Genomic DNA, 20,896 nt, shown 5'->3' on the forward strand with positions numbered 1-20,896 from the left:
GTGTTCTTTGAATTCCCTTTAGGTGTTAGTTAGCTGTCTTTGTATCCTCCTGTGTTTTCAGTGTTTCCTTATTTAAGCTTCTAGTGTACTGTTTAGTTGTCTTTGAGTCTGCTTATTGTGTAGTGTTCCATGTTTCCTGTTTTATTTTGTAGTTGCTTTCCCTTATGTGTAATTCCAGTTACTTCCTGCCTGAGTTTCCCTCTGCCTTGATTACACTCACCAGATTCACCCGTGTCTCATTGTCCTCACCTGTTTCCCTTTGTCTAATCACTCCTTGTGTATTTAGTGTCTCTGTCTCTCTGTGTCTGGGTCAGTTCATTGCCTGATGTTTTGCTGCATGTGAAGTCTCCCTCGTGTCCAGATTTTGTAAACTAGTTTGTTATTTTTGTAAAGTAAGTTTAGTTGGAGGTTTTCCCTTAGGATTTTTGTTTATTAAAAGTATTTTGTTTTATCTGCATTTTGGGTCCACCATTTTGAGTTTTTGAAACACAGCTATGACACCAGCAGAGAGGATGATGGAGATAACATGGACTACAGTCTGGAAAACTAAGACTAGGAACCTTTAGTAGCACCACACAAGTAAAGGGGAAGGAAATGAGGCAAAGGGATCGTCAGTCATGACGAACAGGTAAGCTCACCTTTTATTATTCTCAGCTGTGCTGTGACGATAGCTGGATATGCTTGTAGAAGGAGCTTGTAGGAGAAAGAAGATGAGGATGATGGAGAAGAAAGCAGGAAAATTAAGGTTTTTCTTAGGGTTGTGTAGGGTTGTGCTTGGCTGTCTAAGGGGGGTCCTGTGTAATTTTCTTTCTGGGGGCCCAAAACTCCTAGCTACACCCCTGTCCTGGCTCATCAGACTGGTCCTCAACATGGACTTGTACCACTCCAGGATAGTCGACCTCTATGCTGAGCTGAAAGCCCTCAGATGTCATGGTATGTTTCTAGAATAATCCTTTAAAAATGCAGTCATAGCCACCCATGTTGTGTGATGTTGTTAACCTTATAACTTTTGTTGCTGCAGTCTTCAACCTGGCCCAAACCACCAAGATGATGGACAATGGGGGGACCTTGTCATCTAAATCCATCTTGAGGGAAAACCAAAGGTGGAGGCTCCCTCATTCAGTAAACAGGGTGTTCAGGCCAGTGAGAGCCACTGTGACACCACAAGCTTCCTCAGCAGCATCATGCAGTTCTGTCACAGCAGCTCTGACAGGAAAAGGCTGGCCTAAAGCCCTCGCTCTAAAGAGGAAAGCTGACCAGGTCTGTCAGTCCATGCTTCTGATTAGGATATGTTATTATCAAACTGTTTGTCTATATTTGGTGATAGATGCAAGTTTGCTTGTTTACATGCTGGGACTAAAATGAGATGAAAACAGCTGATGTTACAGCGATGCATGAAGCAGCTGCTTTTAGCTGAGATTCTCCTTCAAAAGTCAGAAAACTAAGCATGTTTAAGAAGGGTTGAAAACTTCACACTTCCAGTTTTGTGGTGGCTGTTTCCTGGTTGGATACAGTCACTTTTTGAAATCCACATGGGATGCTAAGCAACCTCAGCAGCCTCCAGAGAGTTCCAGAAACACCAGCAAGAAATAGGCCTGCATACAAGCAACAGCTTTAAACAACAGAGAGACATGTTTACACCTCTGTTTCTGTATGGATCTGATAGGAATGCACCATATTATCAGCAGATATCAACATTTCTGACAATATTTACTACTAATATTTGAACTCTAATAATCTGCCTAAATCAGCTGTAAATATTATAAACAAATAAGTGAGAGGAGTTTTAGTCTGGACCAACAGACCTTTGTAAGCAGAAGTCTTTTTCTTTATTCATCATTCCTTACACTTCAAAGTTTGTTTGAAGGACTGAAATGTGTTCATGAACCTACTTTAGTTTAGTTAACCCACTTTGTTTGAATACATTTTTAGTCAATAATATCATTCATTTCATATTTTGGCATCTCAAACCCTAAAAATGTCAGGTGGTGTGACCATCTGAGTAAATGAACAGATTACTGACTCCATTAAAAATGACATTTGAATTGTAAGAAACTCAAAGATTAGAACACTCTGGCATTATTTTATGGCTGAAATCTTTGGCTGTAAGCTCAGAGCTACCAATACTAGTTTCTCCTTACTTCTGCACACTCTTCCTTTCTTTTCTAACCTGCTCCATACAGCAGACATCCTCATGCACAGTTTTCAGAGTGAGACTGAGTGAAAATAGAGCTGCATGGCTGTTCTATTTTTCAGCCACTAGAGGGCAGTGAAGCCTTTCTGCTGGCCTTTAACTCAAACTGTAGCGAGGAGACAGACACTCAGACACTGTTCACTTGGTGACAGCCAACCTGATGCAGATTAGAGTTAAGGGAGCATCTCTACTCCCTGTTTGAAATGGATTTCACTGGAAAAATGAATTATTTTTGCCACTTAATGCACTGATTTGCACTCCAGATGATAGTGGCATTTACTGATTGATGCTTTTGTGATGCCACAGCATCCCAGAGCTGAATTTATTCACCATTTAGAAGCTCAATTCCTACTAAGTTCTCTTTCTAATAAATTTTAAATGTCCAAATCATTTATCATCAGTTTTTTCATGTTTTATTCCTGGTGAAATGAGGTTGACAGTTTCTGGTTTAAAGGTGACCCTGTTAGGCCCTAGGGTTAGACCTGAATCCAGAATCCGGCCCCTGCTGTGATTGAGTCTGACACCCCTGCTCTACGTGGACTAATTTGACAAAGTGTCTTCTTTGGAGCCTTTCTAGTAGGAAAGTTTGACAAACTGCCCCCTTTGGTGCCTCCAAGTGGGCAAAACTGGACAACACTTCTGCAGCGGTGCCCCACAAAGTCCTGCAGGTGTCCTATTTATGATTCTTGTCCTTGGCCCTCAAACATCCTGAGTCTGCTGCTGCTTTCAGGCATCAAACTTCAAAATGACTCCAAGGTCTTTTCTACACATGATTGTTGTTCAAATGTGTGTAAACTGTATTTATTCATTGGAAATGTCCATTTGGCGTCTGCTCCCTTCTATTATTTTGACATTGACATGTGATTTGATGAAGCTGTGAGTCTAACATCCATATTTGTCCTTTTGTCTCTCACAGAGGACGCTTCTGATGGAGCAGCTGACCTGCAGGAAAACCAACATCTTCACCCTCCTGCCTCTTCATCACCTACACTGTAAAACCAAACTAGTTGAAATGAGCTGACTGAGCAGCTGAAAATGACTTAGACTCACTTTTACTTGGACATTTATGTTGGCTTCACTTTTTCAAGTTCAACTACACTGTGGAAACTTTTCTACACTTGAAAATTCAATTGAAAGCCAACTATAAACAACATGTTTAAGTAGTTTAGTGAAGCTACATGTAGCTCAGCCACTACAGTTTCCCTAATTTCTAGCACAGACTTGAATCTTCAACACTTCTGCCACTCAAGGTGTGCCAACTGAAGAGACTAGTGACACTAACCAGAGGGTGACCTCTGAAGATGATGATGTTGAACATGTTGAGCTGTTGTAAAAACCAAATTTATCCCAATGGAGGATCAGTAAAGGCTTATCTGATCTTATTTTGACAGGATTATTATTAGTTGTACATCAGGGATCAAATAAAACAGCCACGTTTTGACAAGTTTCTCTTGATATTCCGTCATCTCAACATGTGATCCGTGTGTGTGAGGCTGGTTGATGATGGTGTGTGTGGCAATAATCATAATAAATAGGAGTGTGAGAGCATGGGCAGGAAGTGAGTGAAGAAAAGAAGAAAAGAGGCAGAAGAAGCTTCAGGTTTAACACAAGACAGCACAGCTCAATGAATGTATGATTGTAAAGTTTATCCCTCTAAAAACAGCAACATTTCTCCACATTCAGCTCTAAAACATCATTAAAATAACTGATAATTGTTTAAAGACCAATTTTTTACCACATTTAGAGCATTGTTCCCAACATTTGCTAGATATATTCTAATGTGAAAATATATGAGAAAAAAAATCACTCTGAAATAAAAAACAGTATTGACAAATATCAGTCTTAAATAATCTACTTAATGATGATTTATCTAAATGTTTCATGTTAAATAGTAAATTTTAAATGTAAATGTTCATGGATAATCATAAATATTAAGATTACACCTAAATATTACAAAAAATATACATTTTTGATGTGAATTTTAAATATTTATCAAAAAATTAATTGCTAATCTTTTATCTAATTATCTAATAATATATATAAATATTTAATGTGAATTTAACACTCTGTCTACCAGAATTCTGCAACTACTAGAATGACCATAGCAGTCATTTTGACTGCTCAGACATTATTTGCTTATAATTTGGATATTCAATAAAAGTGTCTAAGATAAATTGATGGAAAAAGGTAAAGAACACCTCAGGACACAAAATGAAAATTATAATGAATGAGATTATTTTTTCTTTAATTGACACCAACATACAGTTCATCCAATAATTATTCACAGCGCTTCACTTTTTCCACATTTTGTTGTTACAGCCTCATTCCAAAATAGAATAAATTCATTTTTTTCTTCAAAATTTTACACACAACACCCCATAATGACAATGTGAAAAAATTATTTTTTTTAATTTTTGCAAATATATTAAAAATTTCTATGCAGATGATACAGTGATGTATGCATCATCCTCTTCCTTAGAAAGTGCAACTAACAAACTGCAGGCGGCTTTTAATGTTGTCCAGAGAAACCTCTGTGACTTAAGACTCGTTCTTAATGCCAACAAGACCAAAACGATGTGCTTCTCAAGGTCTAAATCACAAGTTCAAGGCAGTGCTCAGATTCTGACTTTAAACATGAGGCATCTGAATGTGTCCAAACATATAAGTACCTCGGCTTTTTGTTAGAAGAGAGTCTGTCTTTTAACCATCGTTGTCTTGTAAAGAAACTGAGGGTGAAATTGGGTTTCTTCTATCGAAACAAACACTGTTTTTCTTTTGTTGCAAGATAGAGACTCATTCAAGCAACATTTTTGTCTGTAATGGATTATGGTGATGTTTGTTTGTTTGTTTATTAGGACCCCCGTTAGTTTTTGTCAAGACAAAAGCTAGTCTTCCTGGGGTCCGACACAAATAAAAACATTACATAAACATTCATTCAACAATTATGCAATCATCAGTCTTCAAAATAATAAAATAAAAATAAGAAAAACAGAAAGAAAAAAGAAAGAACAGATGCTACAAGTCAGTAAAAGATATAATCAATTTGAAATGAACCAGAATTATGTACAATCCATGAACTTTTGTGCCTCTGGGGATTAGTACAGGCTTATTTGCATTAAATGTTGTTTTAACTTTTTCTTGAAATTAAATTTTGTACTTTTAGTCTTTATACGGTTAGGCAATGAGTTCCATCTTGTGCTCGATAGATAACAGTAGATTTAAGTAGTTCTGTTCTTGGTTTTGGTGGCTCAATATAACCTGAAATGGCTTGTCTAGTCGTGGTTATGTACATCTCGTGTATATTTAACTTGGTCATAGAAGTGTTTTGGTCTCTTGTCAATTAAAACATTCTGGAAAATATTGAGAATATGAGAATGTAGTCTATACTCAGCAGGAAGCCATGAAAGATTTTTGTGCATTTCTGTAACATATGTGCGCTTAGAGCACTGGAGAACTAATCTTGTGGCCTTATTTTGGGCTATTTGCAATTTTTGCAGGTCTTTTTTTGAAGCAGATGACCAAATGGCAGGGCAGTACTCAAGGTGTGACAAGACTAAGGTATGTGTTACTTCTTTCAGAGTATTTCGCTGTATATACTTTGAACATTTTCTAGTTATAGCAATACTCCTTCCCATTTTTGTCACTATATTATCTATGTGTTTAGTCCAATTTAGTTTAGGGTCTAATGCGATGCCAAGCAGCTTAGCCTCTCTTACCTGTTCCACTTGCGTTCCAGCAAGTAAAAGACTCAATTGAGGATCACTGTCTAGCATGTCTTGATCCTAATACCATGCATTTTGTTTTGGCTATGTTCAGCACTAGTTTGTTCTTACCAGCTCAATCAGCTATTGCTTTAAGTTCAGTTTTTAATGTCTTGTTTAACTCTTTAACAGTAGATGCAGAACTGTACATAGTGGAATCATCTGCATACATAACCACACTAGATTTATTTGATATTAATGGTAGGCCATTTGTGAATATGGAAAATAAAAGAGGGGCTAGGGAACTTCCTTGAGGAACCCCACACTGCAACTCCCTGCTATCAGAAAAACTGCCATTGAAAAATCCTCTCTGCTTTCTCCTAGACAGGTAACTCTCCATCCAGGAGAGAGCAACTGAACTAAAACCATAACTTTTGAGTTTTCTCAGCAACAGACAATGATCAATAACATCAAGAGCAGCACTGAAGTCTAACATTACTGCCCCTACAAGCCTCCCACGTCCATGTTCTTTAGCCAATCATCAGTTATTTGTGCTATTGCTGTGCTTGTGGAAGGCCCTGCTCTGTATGCATGTTGGTAGCTAGTGATCAAACCATTACTTGAAAGATAGTCTTGGATTTGAACATATACAATTTTTTCAAAGATTTTACTCAGTACTGGAAGGAGGCTTGTAGGGCGACTGTTAGGGCCATCAAAGGCGGATCTTTTATCCTTAGGCAGTGGAATGACCTTGGCCTCTTTCCAGATCTCCGGGCACACACCATACTCTAGACACTTATTGAATATGTGACATAATGGCTTGGATACATGTTTAGCTGAAATTCTGAGTAATTTACTGTCGAGATTGTCCGTACCAGGAGGTTTGTCATCAGATAGATGCATCAGCAGTCTTTAAATATTTTCTTCCACTACTAACATGCACTGCTTTTCTTTAATGATACCATCTTTAATGATGTTATATGCTACATTGTCATTTATTTTACACATGGCATTCCCTTATTTATCCACCTTACTTATAAAATAATTATTAAAATAATTTGCAATATCATACGGCTTTGTAATAAATGTACTGTCTGTTCTACTACTGTTGTTCAGCGCTCTCCACAGCTTCTTTCCATCATTTTTAACATCTCTTAATTTAAGCCTATAATATTCCCTTTTTTATTATTATTATTCAATTTCATCACAGCATTTCTTTGTTTACAATAATGTCTGTGAGACAGAGAACCTGTTCTGTCAGCAGTTTTTTTGGCTTCATTACGCTCGGTCATTAATCCCCTCAATTCATCATCCAGCCAGGGTGCACTGTTTGACCGGCAGTCCATTTTCTCACTGGAGCATGCTTATCAGCTATCTCCAAGAATAACATTATAAATACACTCAGTGCTTTTTCTGGATTTTCTTCACTGCACACATATGACCATTTCACACATTCAGCCTCTTCCTCAAATAATGCCTGGTAGAACCCTTTTCTATCCTGGAACCAGCTTTAGGTACTTTGGTTTTTCACACAATTGCAACTAAGTTATGATCACTGCAACCCAGTGGAACTGATATAACTTTTGAACAGTGATCTGGCCTGTTAATATAAATGTGATCAATGCATGTTGTTGTTATATCACCAAACGTATTCCTAGATGTTCTGGTTGCTGATGTTGCTGCCTGAGTCAGGCTACATGTTTTTTGAACAAACAAAATTCTGTTCAGCATGGGGCAGTTCTTATTTAATGCATCAATATTCAAATCTCAGAGAAAGTAGATCTCATTATTAGAATCAGATGCATTATCCAACATTTCACAGATGTCATCCAGATATTTCATGTTTGCACTGGGTGGCCTATAGCAGCAGCAAAGTAATATAGGTTTTCAGTGCGGTAGATTTATCTGTACCCATAGAGCTTCTATCTCATCCATCATTAAGTCACACAGCTTTTTGGATGGAATATGATTCTTTACATAGATGCCAACTCCACCACCACACTTGTCTCAGTCCCTTCTAAACAAACTTATAGCAACCTCTGAATCTTCAAAAGATGAGTCTAACTGTGACTCTGATATAGTTAGTTTATGAATATTGTTAGACTCAGCCAGACTGCATAGTTCATAAACCTTGTACCTCAGACTGCACACATTTAAATGAGCCAGCATCAATCCTTTTTAGGCAAATTAATAACATGTGACAATGTCATCATGAGTACACAGTTAAAAACATAACATCAGCATACCTTTAAGAAGTTCACATGACTCTAGGTGACTTTGGGGTGCTACCAGGGGGGCGAGTTATCAGTTTGTCATGCCTCAGAAAGGCAATTCCCCCTCTCTCCCGTGCCTCCCTCAACTTGGGGAGTAGCTCTTTTCTTTTCATTCGGACTGCATCAGTATAATCTTCATTAATGTAAATGTTAGTCCCTCTCAAATTTTTAGCTCTCTCCAAAACTGCTGATCTATCCTTGAATCTTAAGAACTTCACCACAATGGGTCTGGGTCTGCTGCCACCAGCTACTGGTTTCCCAGTTCTTTACATGCATGCTACCTCATCCTCCCTGAAAATGTTAGAGTCGGTCTACCGTGCTGCCTTGAGATTTATCACTAATCTGGGTTTTCAGACCCATCATTGTGTTTTATATGAGAAACTTGGTTGGTCAACCTTATACAATAGCAGGATGGAACATTGGTATATCTTTCTTTATAAGGCTATTTTACATGAATTACCTTCTTATTTTTGTACTTTACTGACCCCAAAAGCTGTCGGTAGCTTTAATCTTAGTTCTCATGCACTCATCATGTATGAGATTCCTCACACTCGCTCTGCCTTTGGTCAAAGAGCTTTCAATGTTTTTCTCCATCATCTTGGTCAGAGTTACAGGGTTATCTTAAACTTGAGCGTTGTGTTAGCTTAGGAGATTTCAAAGCTAGAATTAGGGAACATTTGACCAGTGTGTGCACATGTTTTTCTGTTGAAAGCTACTGATATGTTGATTGATATAACCTTGGTTCTATGTCCTGTTCTAATGTCATGTATGTGAAACTTAACATGCTGCTGTCTTGGCCAGGACTCCCTTGTAAAAGAGATTTTTTTTTATCTCAATGGGAATAAATCCTGGTTAAATAAAGGTTAAATAAATAAAAAATAAAAACTAAGACACCACATGTACTTAAGTATTCACAGCCTTTGCCATGAAGCTCAAAATTGAGCTCAGGTTCTTCCTGTTTCCACTGATCATCTTTGAGATGTTCCTACAGCTTCACTGGAGTCCACCTGTGGTAAATTCAGTTGACTGGACCTGATTTGGAGAGGCACACACCTGTCTATATAAGGTCCCACAGGTGACAGCATGTCAGAGCACAAACCACCAGGACACTTCCTAGAGCTGGCCCCCGTCTAAACTGAGCGATCAGCGGAGAGGGGCCTTAGTCAGGGAGGTGACCAAGAACCCGATGGCCACTCTGTCAGAGCTTCAGCGGTCCTCTGTGGAGAGAGGAGAACCTTCCAGAAGGTCAACCATCTCTGCAGCAATCCACCAATCAGGCCTGTATGGTAGAGTGAACAGACAGAAGCCACGCCTTAGTAAAAGGTACATGGCAGCCTGATCCATCCATCCAATCGTCTATTCATCTTATTTACTGCCAAATCATTCCTCTTAACATGCTCAGTATCCCGGCATATTATCTTTCTCAGGTTCAAGGTCTTTCAAACAGCTTGATTTCAACCTTTCAAATGGGCGCCAAAGCCATCAGGTGGAGGTGGCGCTGCTCTTGTGGCGACATGCAGCCGGTGTTTGTTGCTCTGCTACTCTCATGTTTTGTCTGTTTTATGTCCGTTTTAACCCGTTTTAAGCGTCTGATCTGAACCCCGTACATTATGTGACTTGTTTTAAAGGGTTTCTGCCGAAATGGAGATTATTTACCTTTTATTCGCATTGTTTTTTGTGAACTTTACCTGGAGTTACCAGCACTCCCAAACAATTGGGTACACACGGGAGGCTCTCATGGAATTAAGATGGAGCTACCTAGTCGGGAATGATCCTACACACTCTTGGTTGGACAAAAGCTTTATACAGGATGTATCTTTTATACCTCGGGAGAACTTTGGGAAGCCGCGATGTAGGAAACGCGGAAGGAGAGGCGGCGTGCGTCAGCGCATCAGGAAGCTTCAGAGTAAGAAACGTGTTCCTCTTCCCTCTATGATCATGGAAAATGTCCAGTCTCTGAGAAATAAGACTGATGAACTACAAGGAAATGTTCTCCACTTACGGGAATTCAGGGATGCATGTATCTTGGCCTTTACTGAGACATGGCTGTCTGACTCGGACTGTGACTCTTCTCTGGAAATGAGCGGCTTTGGTGTTCCCGTGTGTCTGGATCGGGACAGTGATGTGACGCGTAAATCTCAGGGAGGAGGAGTATGCTTGTACATAAACCGCAGATGGTGCAGTCATGTAACTGTGCATGAGCGGCTGTGCCTACCTGATATTGAGCTTTTGTCTGCGTCACTGAGGCCGTTCTACCTTCCAAGGGAATTTCCTCAAATATTCGTCACAGTTGTTTACATCCACCCCAAAGCTGATGTCAGATCTGCTACAGACACAATCTTTAAAGTGACGCACGATCTACAATCTATGTCTCCCGATGCTCCTAATTTTATATTAGGTGATTTCAATCATTGTAATCTCAAGAAATCACTGAACATTTTTCACCAGTACGTCACCTGTCCTACAAGGTGCAACAAAACTTTAGATCTATGTTATGGATCTATTAAAGGGGCGTATAAATCTAAGGCAGGTCCTGCACTGGGCTCCTCAGACCACAACACTGTTCACCTCCTTCCCACATATAGCTCTGTGCTGAGGAGGGAAAAGACGTGCATAAAGCAGGTTAAAGTCTGGAGCAATGACAGTTCACTGGCCCTCTGAGGGTGCTTTGATTGCACAGACTGGTCTTTATTTCAGGAGGAATGCTCTGATATCCATGAACTCACTGATGTGTGTAGCTACATCTCATTTTGCAGAGACACTGTGATCCCTTCTAAGGATGTAAAAATTTTTCCTAATAACAAACCATGGCTGGACCTGACAATATCTGTGGCAGAGTACTAAAAACCTGTGCGGATCAGCTGAGCAGCATTTTCCATTCTATCTTTTCACTGTCCCTTGAGCTGCATCAAGTACCCAAGCTTTGGAAACATTCAGTTATTGTTCCTATAGCAAAGAGTGGCTCCCCCAAAGCACTCAATGACTTTAGGCCTGTAGCTCTGACTTCTCTTGTAATGAAGACTTTTGGGAAGATTATAAAGACTGAAATTTTATTGCATGTTGAACAACACCTCGATCCATTGCAGTTTGCACACAGAGCTGGCAGAGGTGTGGAGGATGCAGTTGTTACATCATTGCACTTTTTGTTCAGGCATCTTGAGGGGCAGAAGACACATGCCAGACTCTTATTGATAGACTTTTCCTCAGCATTCAGTACTATCCAACCCTTTCTGCTTGCTGATAGGCTCCTCCATCATTTTAAGCTAGATCCTAACCTGACTGGTTGGATAACTGACTTTTTAACTAACAGGTCACAGTGTGTGAGAGTTAATGGTGTTCTTTCCAGTGGGCTCTCTTCTTCCACTGGTTCTCCTCAAGGTTGCTGCTTGTCGTCCCTCCTCTTTATTTTGTACACTGAGTGCCGCAGCAGCCTCAGTAACAGACACATCTGGAAGTTTGCTGATGATACGGTTATTGTTAGTCTTCTTCAGGAGGATGAGCAGGACCCTGGGCCTGTTGTAGATGATTTTGTAGCTTGGTGTGATGACTCTTCTCTTGAGTTGAACGTGTCAAAAACTAAAGACATGATTATTGATTTCAGAAAGTCTCTCTCTTTTCCTCCACCGACTGTTTTTAAAGGTACTGATGCTGAGATGGTGGAGAGCTACAGATATCTACCTCCAAGAAGGTTCAGCAAAGATTGTTCTTTTTGAGGAAAATGAGAAGCTTCCATGTTTCTACTGAGACAATGACTCTCCTTTACAGAGGTTTTACTGAATCTGTTTTAACCTTTTGTATTGTTGCATGGTCTGGAAACCTGAACCTGTCCAATAAGAATCGTCTTGGTAGTCTTGTTAAAATTGCTGGAAAAATCTCAGGAAGTCTGCAGACAGGGGTAATGTTTATCTATAACAGACAGGTCTTGAGGAGGGCTAATGCTAGTCTGGATTGTCCTAATCATCCACTTGGAAATGAGTTTGAGCTTTTGCCCTCAGGCCGTCGTTTTAGGGCTCCTGTGAGGAGGACTAAAAGACTTCAGGTCTCTTTTATTCCCAGTGCAATTTATTTACTTAATGGCAATTAACCCTTAGGTTGCTCCTGTTCTTCTTGCACTATTATTGCTCATTTGCACATCCACACATTGCACTTTTAAGTTACTTGGTAGTAATTTTCCACTTTTGGTATGAGCTCTGGACTAAACTTTAGTTAGTGATTTTGTGTATGTTTATGGTGTTTTTTATAATGTGTTGTTTTATGTTTTTTTAATTCTGATGTTGTCATTGTGTACCTTGTCTTTTGTGTGCCCCTGTTGCAAAACTAATTTCCCTTCACAGGACAATAAAGAGATTCTGATTCAAATTCAAATATAAGAATATCTTAACTTTAAACATCAAAAATGTTATATATCTGATATTCTAGATTGACATTGTAAAGTTTTACCCCTGATTAGGATCAGCACGAGCTAATATTTTCTGTAATATGGTAAAAGGTCTCGATTTCAACACCTGATATGTTGTGTATGATATTTTCCCAGTAAATATGGGTCCATGATTTCTGAAAACTGGTGCCTGTTGATCAAATTCTTTATGATGTTTAAGGTCAGAATAGAGGAACCAGATTAATTAATGACCAGATTGATCTTGTACTACCAATTATAGGAATATCTTAATGTTAAACACCAATAAGGCTGTGTTTATACATTACTCTGCATTGTTGCTGCAAAGTTTCACTCATGATTTAGAGCACACCAACAGTCTGCTTTTCTCTATAAATGGCTAAAGGGTGTGGCCAGCATGCACACACACACTAATGGCTTTGGACTATTTCTGCTTTTCTTCCCACGGCTAAAAAGTACAGCCAGGATGTACGCACACACACACACACACACACACACACACACACACACACACACGTGATTGTTAAATGCTCTAACACCTATGCTGTGATTGTTAAATGCTCTAACACCTATGCTGTGATTGTTAAATGACTCCCTGCACGCAGAATCTTTTTCCTAAACATCTCTCTGCAGCCCTGCTCACCTCTGCCTCAACTTCTTTTCGTTGTTACACCTACGAACTCAACCCTTCTACAACGTGATTATAAAATGAAGAAACAAAAATACTCTAACACCTATGCTGTGATTGTTAAATACTCTAACACCTATGCTGTGATTGTTAAATACTCTAACACCTATGCTGTGATTGTTAAATGCTCTAACACCTATGCTGTGATTGTTAAATACTCTAACACCTATGCTGTGATTGTTAAATGCTCTAACACCTATGCTGTGATTGTTAAATGCTCTAACACCTATGCTGTGATTGTTAAATGCTCTAACACCTATGCTGTGATTGTTAAATGCTCTAACACCTATGCTGTGATTGTTAAATGCTCTAACACCTATGCTGTGATTGTTAAATGCTCTAACACCTATGCTGTGATTGTTAAATGCTCTAACACCTATGCTGTGATTGTTAAATGCTCTAACACCTATGCTGTGATTGTTAAATACTCTAACACCTATGCTGTGATTGTTAAATACTCTAACACCTATGCTATGATTGTTAAATGCTCTTCCACCAGTCAGGTCCTAAACTTTGGATAAAAGTGTCTGTTACATCAGGATCCATTTCCTGAGAGGGGTGTGGTCAGGGGCGGAGTCAGACAGCTTATCAACATTTACATACACAGTCACAGAAACAGCTCATTCTGAGCAGGGCTGAAACAAAGGGGGTTTTTAGACATGCAAACATTCAATACTGGAGTATTTTTTCATCAACAAACTTCACAGGCATGCTTGGGGGACCTCTGAGACCGACATAAGCTGGTCTTAAAAGGGTAAAATATGTCTGCTTTAAAGAGGAAGAGAGGAAACCACAATGACATCAGCTATATCCATGGAATGTCTCTGCTCCCTTGTTTCACATGGTTTGTGGCGATGTTAGTTTCTCTCTCTTTCACAGTTGATGCATAATCTTGTATTTTTTCTTATTTCTTTTAAGAGCAGTGTATTATCATGAGTGATGTGATCACTTACCATCATCACCAAAGACAGTTTGGATGCAGAGAAACATCAGACATCAGTGAAGAGACTTCATCCAGGTAAGATCTGCTCACTGAAACATCTCTGAACTGTCATCTTATTACAAACACAGTTTAAAGGATTTAGATGTTAGACACAGTTTGATGACTTATTAATATAAATCCAAGCGTGTCTCTGTGATAGCCTGCAGGATTGTTTGAGTATCTCTCAGTATCAGCATCCTCCTCCATGATTCAAATGCTGTCAGATCTGAATCTGAAATATTACACTGTTCTGACTTTATCAAACACACTGATGATGACGGTAAACACTACAGAGTAGGGCTGTAACGCTCCACAGAGGTCACAGAGGTCACAGAGGTCACGGTTCAGTACAGGTTTGGTTTATGGTGACAAGACTAGGTTAAAGCTAGTATACGGCTGACCACTACTATCTGGGATGTCTGAATTGTGTGTTTAGGTAAAGTGATGAAGAGGCAACATTTATGGAAATGATCTCTTAGAAGAATTTTCTCTTGTAGTGATTTAATCAGTGATGTAATGTTATATATAATTTAATTATTATAATTAAATAATAATCTAATTCCTTGTATGACCTGACTATAAAGATTTTAGATGGCACACATTTTTCTTTCTTAAAAAAATCTGCTATTGACATCTAAATATGAGCTTTTACTTTTACTAGTGTTAATTTTGTGGACTGAAACAATGACTAAAAATGCTCTGATAATTTGTGAATGACCCCTGACATCAGTGTTTGGTACGTCCCATTCCACAGGATAAGTGAAGTCTGTAATGTTCTCAGATTTACAGACATTTCTAAAGGAAAACATGAGAGTGCTGCATGGCTGCAGTGATGAACATGCTCAGTGGATTTTTATTTCTTAACTCAGACTAAAATGCAGTGTTGTGAACATCACACTCTGCAGGTGACGTTTGCTTCATGTGTCCTTCTGTTAACCAGAGTTTATAACAGACAACAAAAGGGCTTTTCTCTTTCTCTCTGTATATTTATGAACATGTTTCAGATCTGTAGCGTGCTGTCCTTGACTCATACACTGGTGAAATATCTCCTCTAACTTCCATCACCCATGGAGGTCGTCTAAGTCAGCTGTGCTGATCTACAGCTGATCAGACAGAGGGAGAGAGAGAAAGTCGAGGTTCCTCCAGTTCATGTAGAAATGGAAATTATGGAAGTTAAATATGAAGCTCTCCTGTTACTCTTAACTGAAGAGAATAGCCAATGTGTGTCAAAACTTTGTTAGCAATCTCAAACACAGCCTCTATGATTTTTTTCAACCATAAAAGGAGCAGAAAAAGCTGCATGGACTGTAAAAAACAATAATTTCCCTCTAAATTACAGAGATGCTCATTCATACAGGATAAGTTTCACCTGTGGACTTCTGTGGGCTGAAATATGGTCAATCATTTGCTCTGGAAATTTTACTCCACAAATTACAGACATGGTTGATTTCATACTGGAGTGAGATCACAGACGTCCTGCATGATTATTACAAATGACCAGAGGTTCATGGGTAATACTAGTCCCATATGAATAGGACATAAGACCTGCTAAAAAAGATCTTTGATGTTTTTCCTGATGTTTATACTTCACATTTAACTGGGAAAGCTCCCACAGAAAGTGTTTGGAAAGGGCAGGACTTTTCCAAGAATTCTTGAAAAGATGATTGGAGGAACGTTAATGATTTTGGACCTTAATCTTATAATTTTAGAGATGTTTCTCATGACTGAAATTTGGCCTGGTGGTCCAAAACACAGTGGTTTGTCCTGCAACAAACCTAAGTAAAGATGTTTTTATCCCTTTACAGGAACTTTTTTTACAGGAAGATTTTGTCTAAATCTTGATCTCTGTGATTTCAGGTTTCACTCTGAAGAATGGCAAACATCTCTGATAACAACACCCTCCTGAATGAGGATTATGAAAATGTCGAATCCATCATGCATGTAGTGACATGCATCATCATTTGTATCGGTCTCCCTTTGTTACTCATGGCCATCTATGCTCTCTGCTCTCTGGTATGTGTTTTATGTCTTTATTTATTTGTGTATAAAATATAAATTATATAAAAGATGTCTGTGATGATATGAAACATTTCAGTGTAACAAATATGTGCAACCAAAAAAAAAAGCAGAAATCAGGAAGGGGTCAAATACATCTGAAGGCACTGTCTACCTGTATGCAGGTAAGACTGATTCTTGCTTGTTTATTTCATTATTATGTCCGGAGAAGGCTCATGGGCTAGACATTCCTACTGTTTACATGGTGATTTAAGATAATGATGGACACTTTACAAAGTCAAATATGCTCCAAGGTTTGGGACAGCTGATTGGGCCGTGGTCGGCCATCATGTCCCCTACACTACACCAGAAACAGCGTACGATGGAGCTGAAAGTTGGCCTGACTTCAAAGTGAGTCGTGTTACTCAAACATGGTGTATGAATCAGGAGAAAACTGCACAGTGTACAACTGGTTAAAAAGGATGCTAATCCATGTGTAGCATGATGCTAACAGAATACAGTAGAAAATCTCATAGAGAAACCTATCCACTGGTCCATCAGCTCCCTGATCCCCCGTTTTTTACACACTACTGGGTCTATCTATCTGATTAGCTTTTTTACTGACTACCATAAAAGGTGATGCTCGTCCCATAAACTTCAGCTGACTTTTAAAGTCATACTACTTCTGAACTAATCTTTATTTCTGTTGTAGTTCATGTAGATCCCATCAGTGATGCTCAGTAGGTACAGGGAGGAGAAGCTGACAGCTTGTGTAAATAAACTCCAGACATAGAGAATGAGATTTGACTGAAAATGTAGACAAGGCTGTTACTGCAGTAGCTGTGCAGAGGTTGATGTCCGTTCTGGATGGAGGACTTCAGAACATGTTTATAACTTCTTCTCTTCTGTTTCTGTTTCTATATTTTCCTCAGGTAAAGAATGGTCATGTGGCTCCAATCTACATCATCAACCTTCTCATATCTGACCTCATTCAGTTCTGCTGTATAATCGCTTTGGAGACAGAACCTGAGGAAGAGAAGATAATATTAATTCTGAGCTGTGTTTACGATTGTGGCCTATTCAGCAGTGTTTGTTTCATGGTGTGTATTTCACTGGAAAGGTAACTATCTATTTAAATAGTATTAAATATAATATTTCTGTAGTATTGTGCATCTTTTTAGAGATAATATTTCCATCCTGTTTTGCAGATATTTGCTCATCGCCCACCCACTGTGGTACCGCTTCAGACGAACCATCAGGATCTCTGTGGTGGTCTGTGTTGTAGTCTGGATCATATCTCTTGTGTTGATTTTTACTGTGTTCTTCTGGGTTACTGGCTTTGTTGCACGAATTATCCTCTCCATCTTCCTCATCATTCCCTTCCCACTGTTCATATTCTTCCTAACTGGGACCCTCAGAGCTCTCTCTACTTCTGTCTCAGTCCCCTCTGATGAAAAACGGAGAATCGTGGCAATCTTAGTCCTGGTGCTGCTGATTTATACTCTGCTGTTCCTGCCTTACATTATTGACCTCACTGCAGAAACATACATCTCTAATATCACTCTATGTCTCCTGTCCAACATGTCTCTAAAGCTGAGTCCACTTGCAGACTTACTTCTGTATGTTTTCATCAAAAAAGAGACCTTTGCGAAGCTTTGGACCTCTGTGTGCTGTTGCAGAAAGGAGAACAATGACACCAACAACATCAACACAATCAGTCTAGACCACATGTAGACCAGTGGTTATCAGTTAGGGGGGCGGAGCCTAGAAGTAGCTCATTGATCTGTTTTCAGAAGGTCACAAATATGGGGGCCAGAAGTTATGGATGTCTGAGTGAGTTAGCCATGTATATATTTGATTTACTCCATTTTCCTATAATAAGGAGTAAATTTAGGTTGTTTCTCCAACATCCCACTTATGTAAATCATTTAACTCTGTTGTTGATAAACATGCACCCTTCCAAAACCACTGAGTGAAAAATAGGAACACTCCCTGGTTCTCTGCTGAAATCTCAGCTCTGCTGAGAGAGAGGCGTACTGGTGAGCCCAGTCACTGGGTTGAATTTAGGCGCATTAGAAATAAATGTACCTCCACAATAAGGAAGGCTAAAATGAATTTTTATTTGATTCTTGTTCCCAATCCCCACTCTAACCCCTCAAAATTCTGGAGGACGACAAATTCTCTTAATCAGAAGTCCTCCCCCTCATTACCTCGCAAATGTAAAACCAGACTTTATTACACTCACAGATGGTGTTCCTCAAGGTTCTGTCCTTGGTCCAGTGCTTTTCACCCTTTATATAAATGATATTGTGTTGGCAGTTTCAAACTGTAAAATTCATCTGTATGCAGATGACACAACTTTGTACTGCACTGCTGATGATGTACAGTCTGCTGTGGGTTTGCTTCAGAGCTGCTTTACACTGATAAAAATTTTCTACTAGATCTGCTTAAAAAAATCTAGGCAACTTTTTGCATCATTTATTTATGTTGAAGAAGCAAGATTGTTTTTTGTTTGAACTACTTACTTATCTTTTTACATGAAAAATAAAATCCAAGTAAAGTGAACTTGATTTTATTATGAAGATCAAACAAAGCTAGTCTTTCTATAAACTAGAAAAGCACTTGGAGAGCGAAGACCTCCGCTATTAGCTGTACCTCCCGTTGGTGAAGAACCCTTTAAGAAATTCCTGGAACCATCCCCATGTGCCCCCTACCACAGCATTTGCTGATTGCATCCGCCCCAGTGGGGTAGAAATACGGTGAGGTAAAATATTGGCTTCATAACAGGAGGACTGTCATGGCAGAAGCATTGCCTTCTGGGGCCAACAGATGCACGGACAGTCTCACCCATGGTCTCACTGGAGGTCATGGCAGAGGGTGAAAATCTCATGAAAATCCATCCATAACTTTTTGAGTTATGCTGCTGATAAACAAACTAACAAAGCCACCTGATCACATGACCTCCTTGGCAGAGGTAATTATTACTTAATTTTGTCAATGTGGAGCGTTGTATGCACACAGTGGAGACTAATGGGCCCATTCACAGACACAGGCTAGGAAAATTGTATTAATTCTGTTTTTCTTTGAGTTAGCTTGACATCAGAGAAGAGGCAGCAGGACATTTCAAGCCGTATGGGGATATGCAGCTATACTATACTAGCTATCACTGATTATCACTTTAATAGGAACATAATTGTAGACACATACAGAGAAGGTAGTCTGCAGCATTAACCCCCTCACTCATGGTGTCATACTTGGAAAAACATTTCCCCCTAAAATCATGAACCAAAAAACAAAACATGCATAGTTATAACTTTGCAATGAAACATGAACATTATAGAACAGCACATGAGCAAATTCTTTTGCACAAAACAATCCCAGAAGTCCCTGCTCCAGGTGACTGCTTCCTGGATCACCACAATATGATTATGAGTTACTTAATTTAACGCTTTAGGTTCAGAGATTACCTTTCTATTATACGAAAATGAAAATAATAGTAATTATTCAGAAAATAAGATGTTTTTGACACAGTATTTATATATTCAGCAATTTAATGAACTCTAATAAATATCAGTAACGAAAAAAGTCATCCAAAATGCAGAAGACAATAACTAAGTTAACTGTTGATAACATTTCAGCACCCTTATTGTTTTCTATTCGATGATGATAAAGGATCAAGCCTAACTTGTTCCACATGTGATGTTTCATCTCTAGATGAATGCTGCTTGACTTTGCCAGGGAGGGGGAGGGGCACACCTTTAACCATGGCCATGTAACAGACACCTATGTTGTTTTTTTCAGGGCTGCAGCACAACTTTGAGGTCACTGATTCTGCAGGTTTAGGTGTACCGACACCGTCCTCCAGTGTTGAACACCAGTTCTCAATGTAACACGCTCTCTGATTGGCCAATAGTGCCCATGCCGTATGAATCGTAGCCTGCTATTGGCCAAACGTAATAGCAGGCAGTAGATGGCAGTCGATGACATAGTATCATTCAAAACCGTCTGTCTGAGGATCCTTCCTTGGCTTTGATAGGATTGAATACACAGACAATCAGGATGTGAAGAAACAGGCGTGGGTAATCATGGGTGGAGCTGACACGAAGAGAAGGATCTGAAAGATGCAGAAAAAGGTAATAATAGAAAGTAAAACAATAAATAAAAATGAAAATAAAAACATGACCTTGGATAACCTGACTGTGTCAAAGAAAAAAAAAAATCTCTACTCATAACTGTGACTGTTAAATTTGGTGTGGACAGGTTATATCAGCCATTCCTCTCCTGGTATCCCGTCACTTAAAGGTCAAATTTACTGATTTTAAACCCACAGTAAACCTGCTATGACAGGGGTGTCAGACTCAGTCACAGCAGGGGCCGGATTCTGGATTCAGGACTAACCTGAGGGCCTAACAGGGTCACCTTTAAGCCAGAAACTGTCAACCTTGTTTCACCGGCAATAAAATATAGTTGAAAGAAAACTTCGCACTGATGATAAACGATTTTGTCAATTTAAAAGTTAAAAAGATGAGTTTAAAGGCTCACAATCTGAGAAAAGTAAATTTATTAGGTCAAACAGGTCAAAACATGAACTTGAAATAGAAAAATAATGTTTTTTTTAATGGCAAATATATTAGAAAGAAAGTCAAAATCATGAGTTGTGAATCTAA

At 39.1% G+C, this 20,896-nt stretch overlaps 1 protein-coding gene across 1 annotated transcript; it reads left to right on the plus strand.

Annotated features, from left to right (window-relative positions):
* Nucleotides 1–16,230: 16,230 nt before the first annotated feature.
* On the plus strand, nt 16,231–17,972 carry LOC121519847 (mas-related G-protein coupled receptor member X2-like). The gene is made up of 4 exons (XM_041802883.1): nt 16,231–16,247; nt 16,544–16,640; nt 17,162–17,349; nt 17,438–17,972. The coding sequence occupies exons 1-4, from the start codon at nt 16,231–16,233 to the stop codon at nt 17,961–17,963; spliced, it is 828 nt and encodes a 275-aa protein (XP_041658817.1). The 3' UTR covers nt 17,964–17,972.
* Nucleotides 17,973–20,896: the final 2,924 nt, after the last annotated feature.

Source organism: Cheilinus undulatus, linkage group 13, assembly GCF_018320785.1.
Source record: "Cheilinus undulatus linkage group 13, ASM1832078v1, whole genome shotgun sequence".
NCBI classification, from domain to species: domain Eukaryota; kingdom Metazoa; phylum Chordata; class Actinopteri; order Labriformes; family Labridae; genus Cheilinus; species Cheilinus undulatus.

Excerpts from the sequence above, each read along its gene's own strand:
- LOC121519847 (XM_041802883.1), top strand. Across the intron at positions 16,641-17,161 it reads AAAGTTGGCCTGACTTCAAA|GTAAAGAATGGTCATGTGGC; the intron begins GTGAGTCGTGTT and ends TATTTTCCTCAG. Across the intron at positions 17,350-17,437 it reads GTGTGTATTTCACTGGAAAG|ATATTTGCTCATCGCCCACC; the intron begins GTAACTATCTAT and ends CCTGTTTTGCAG.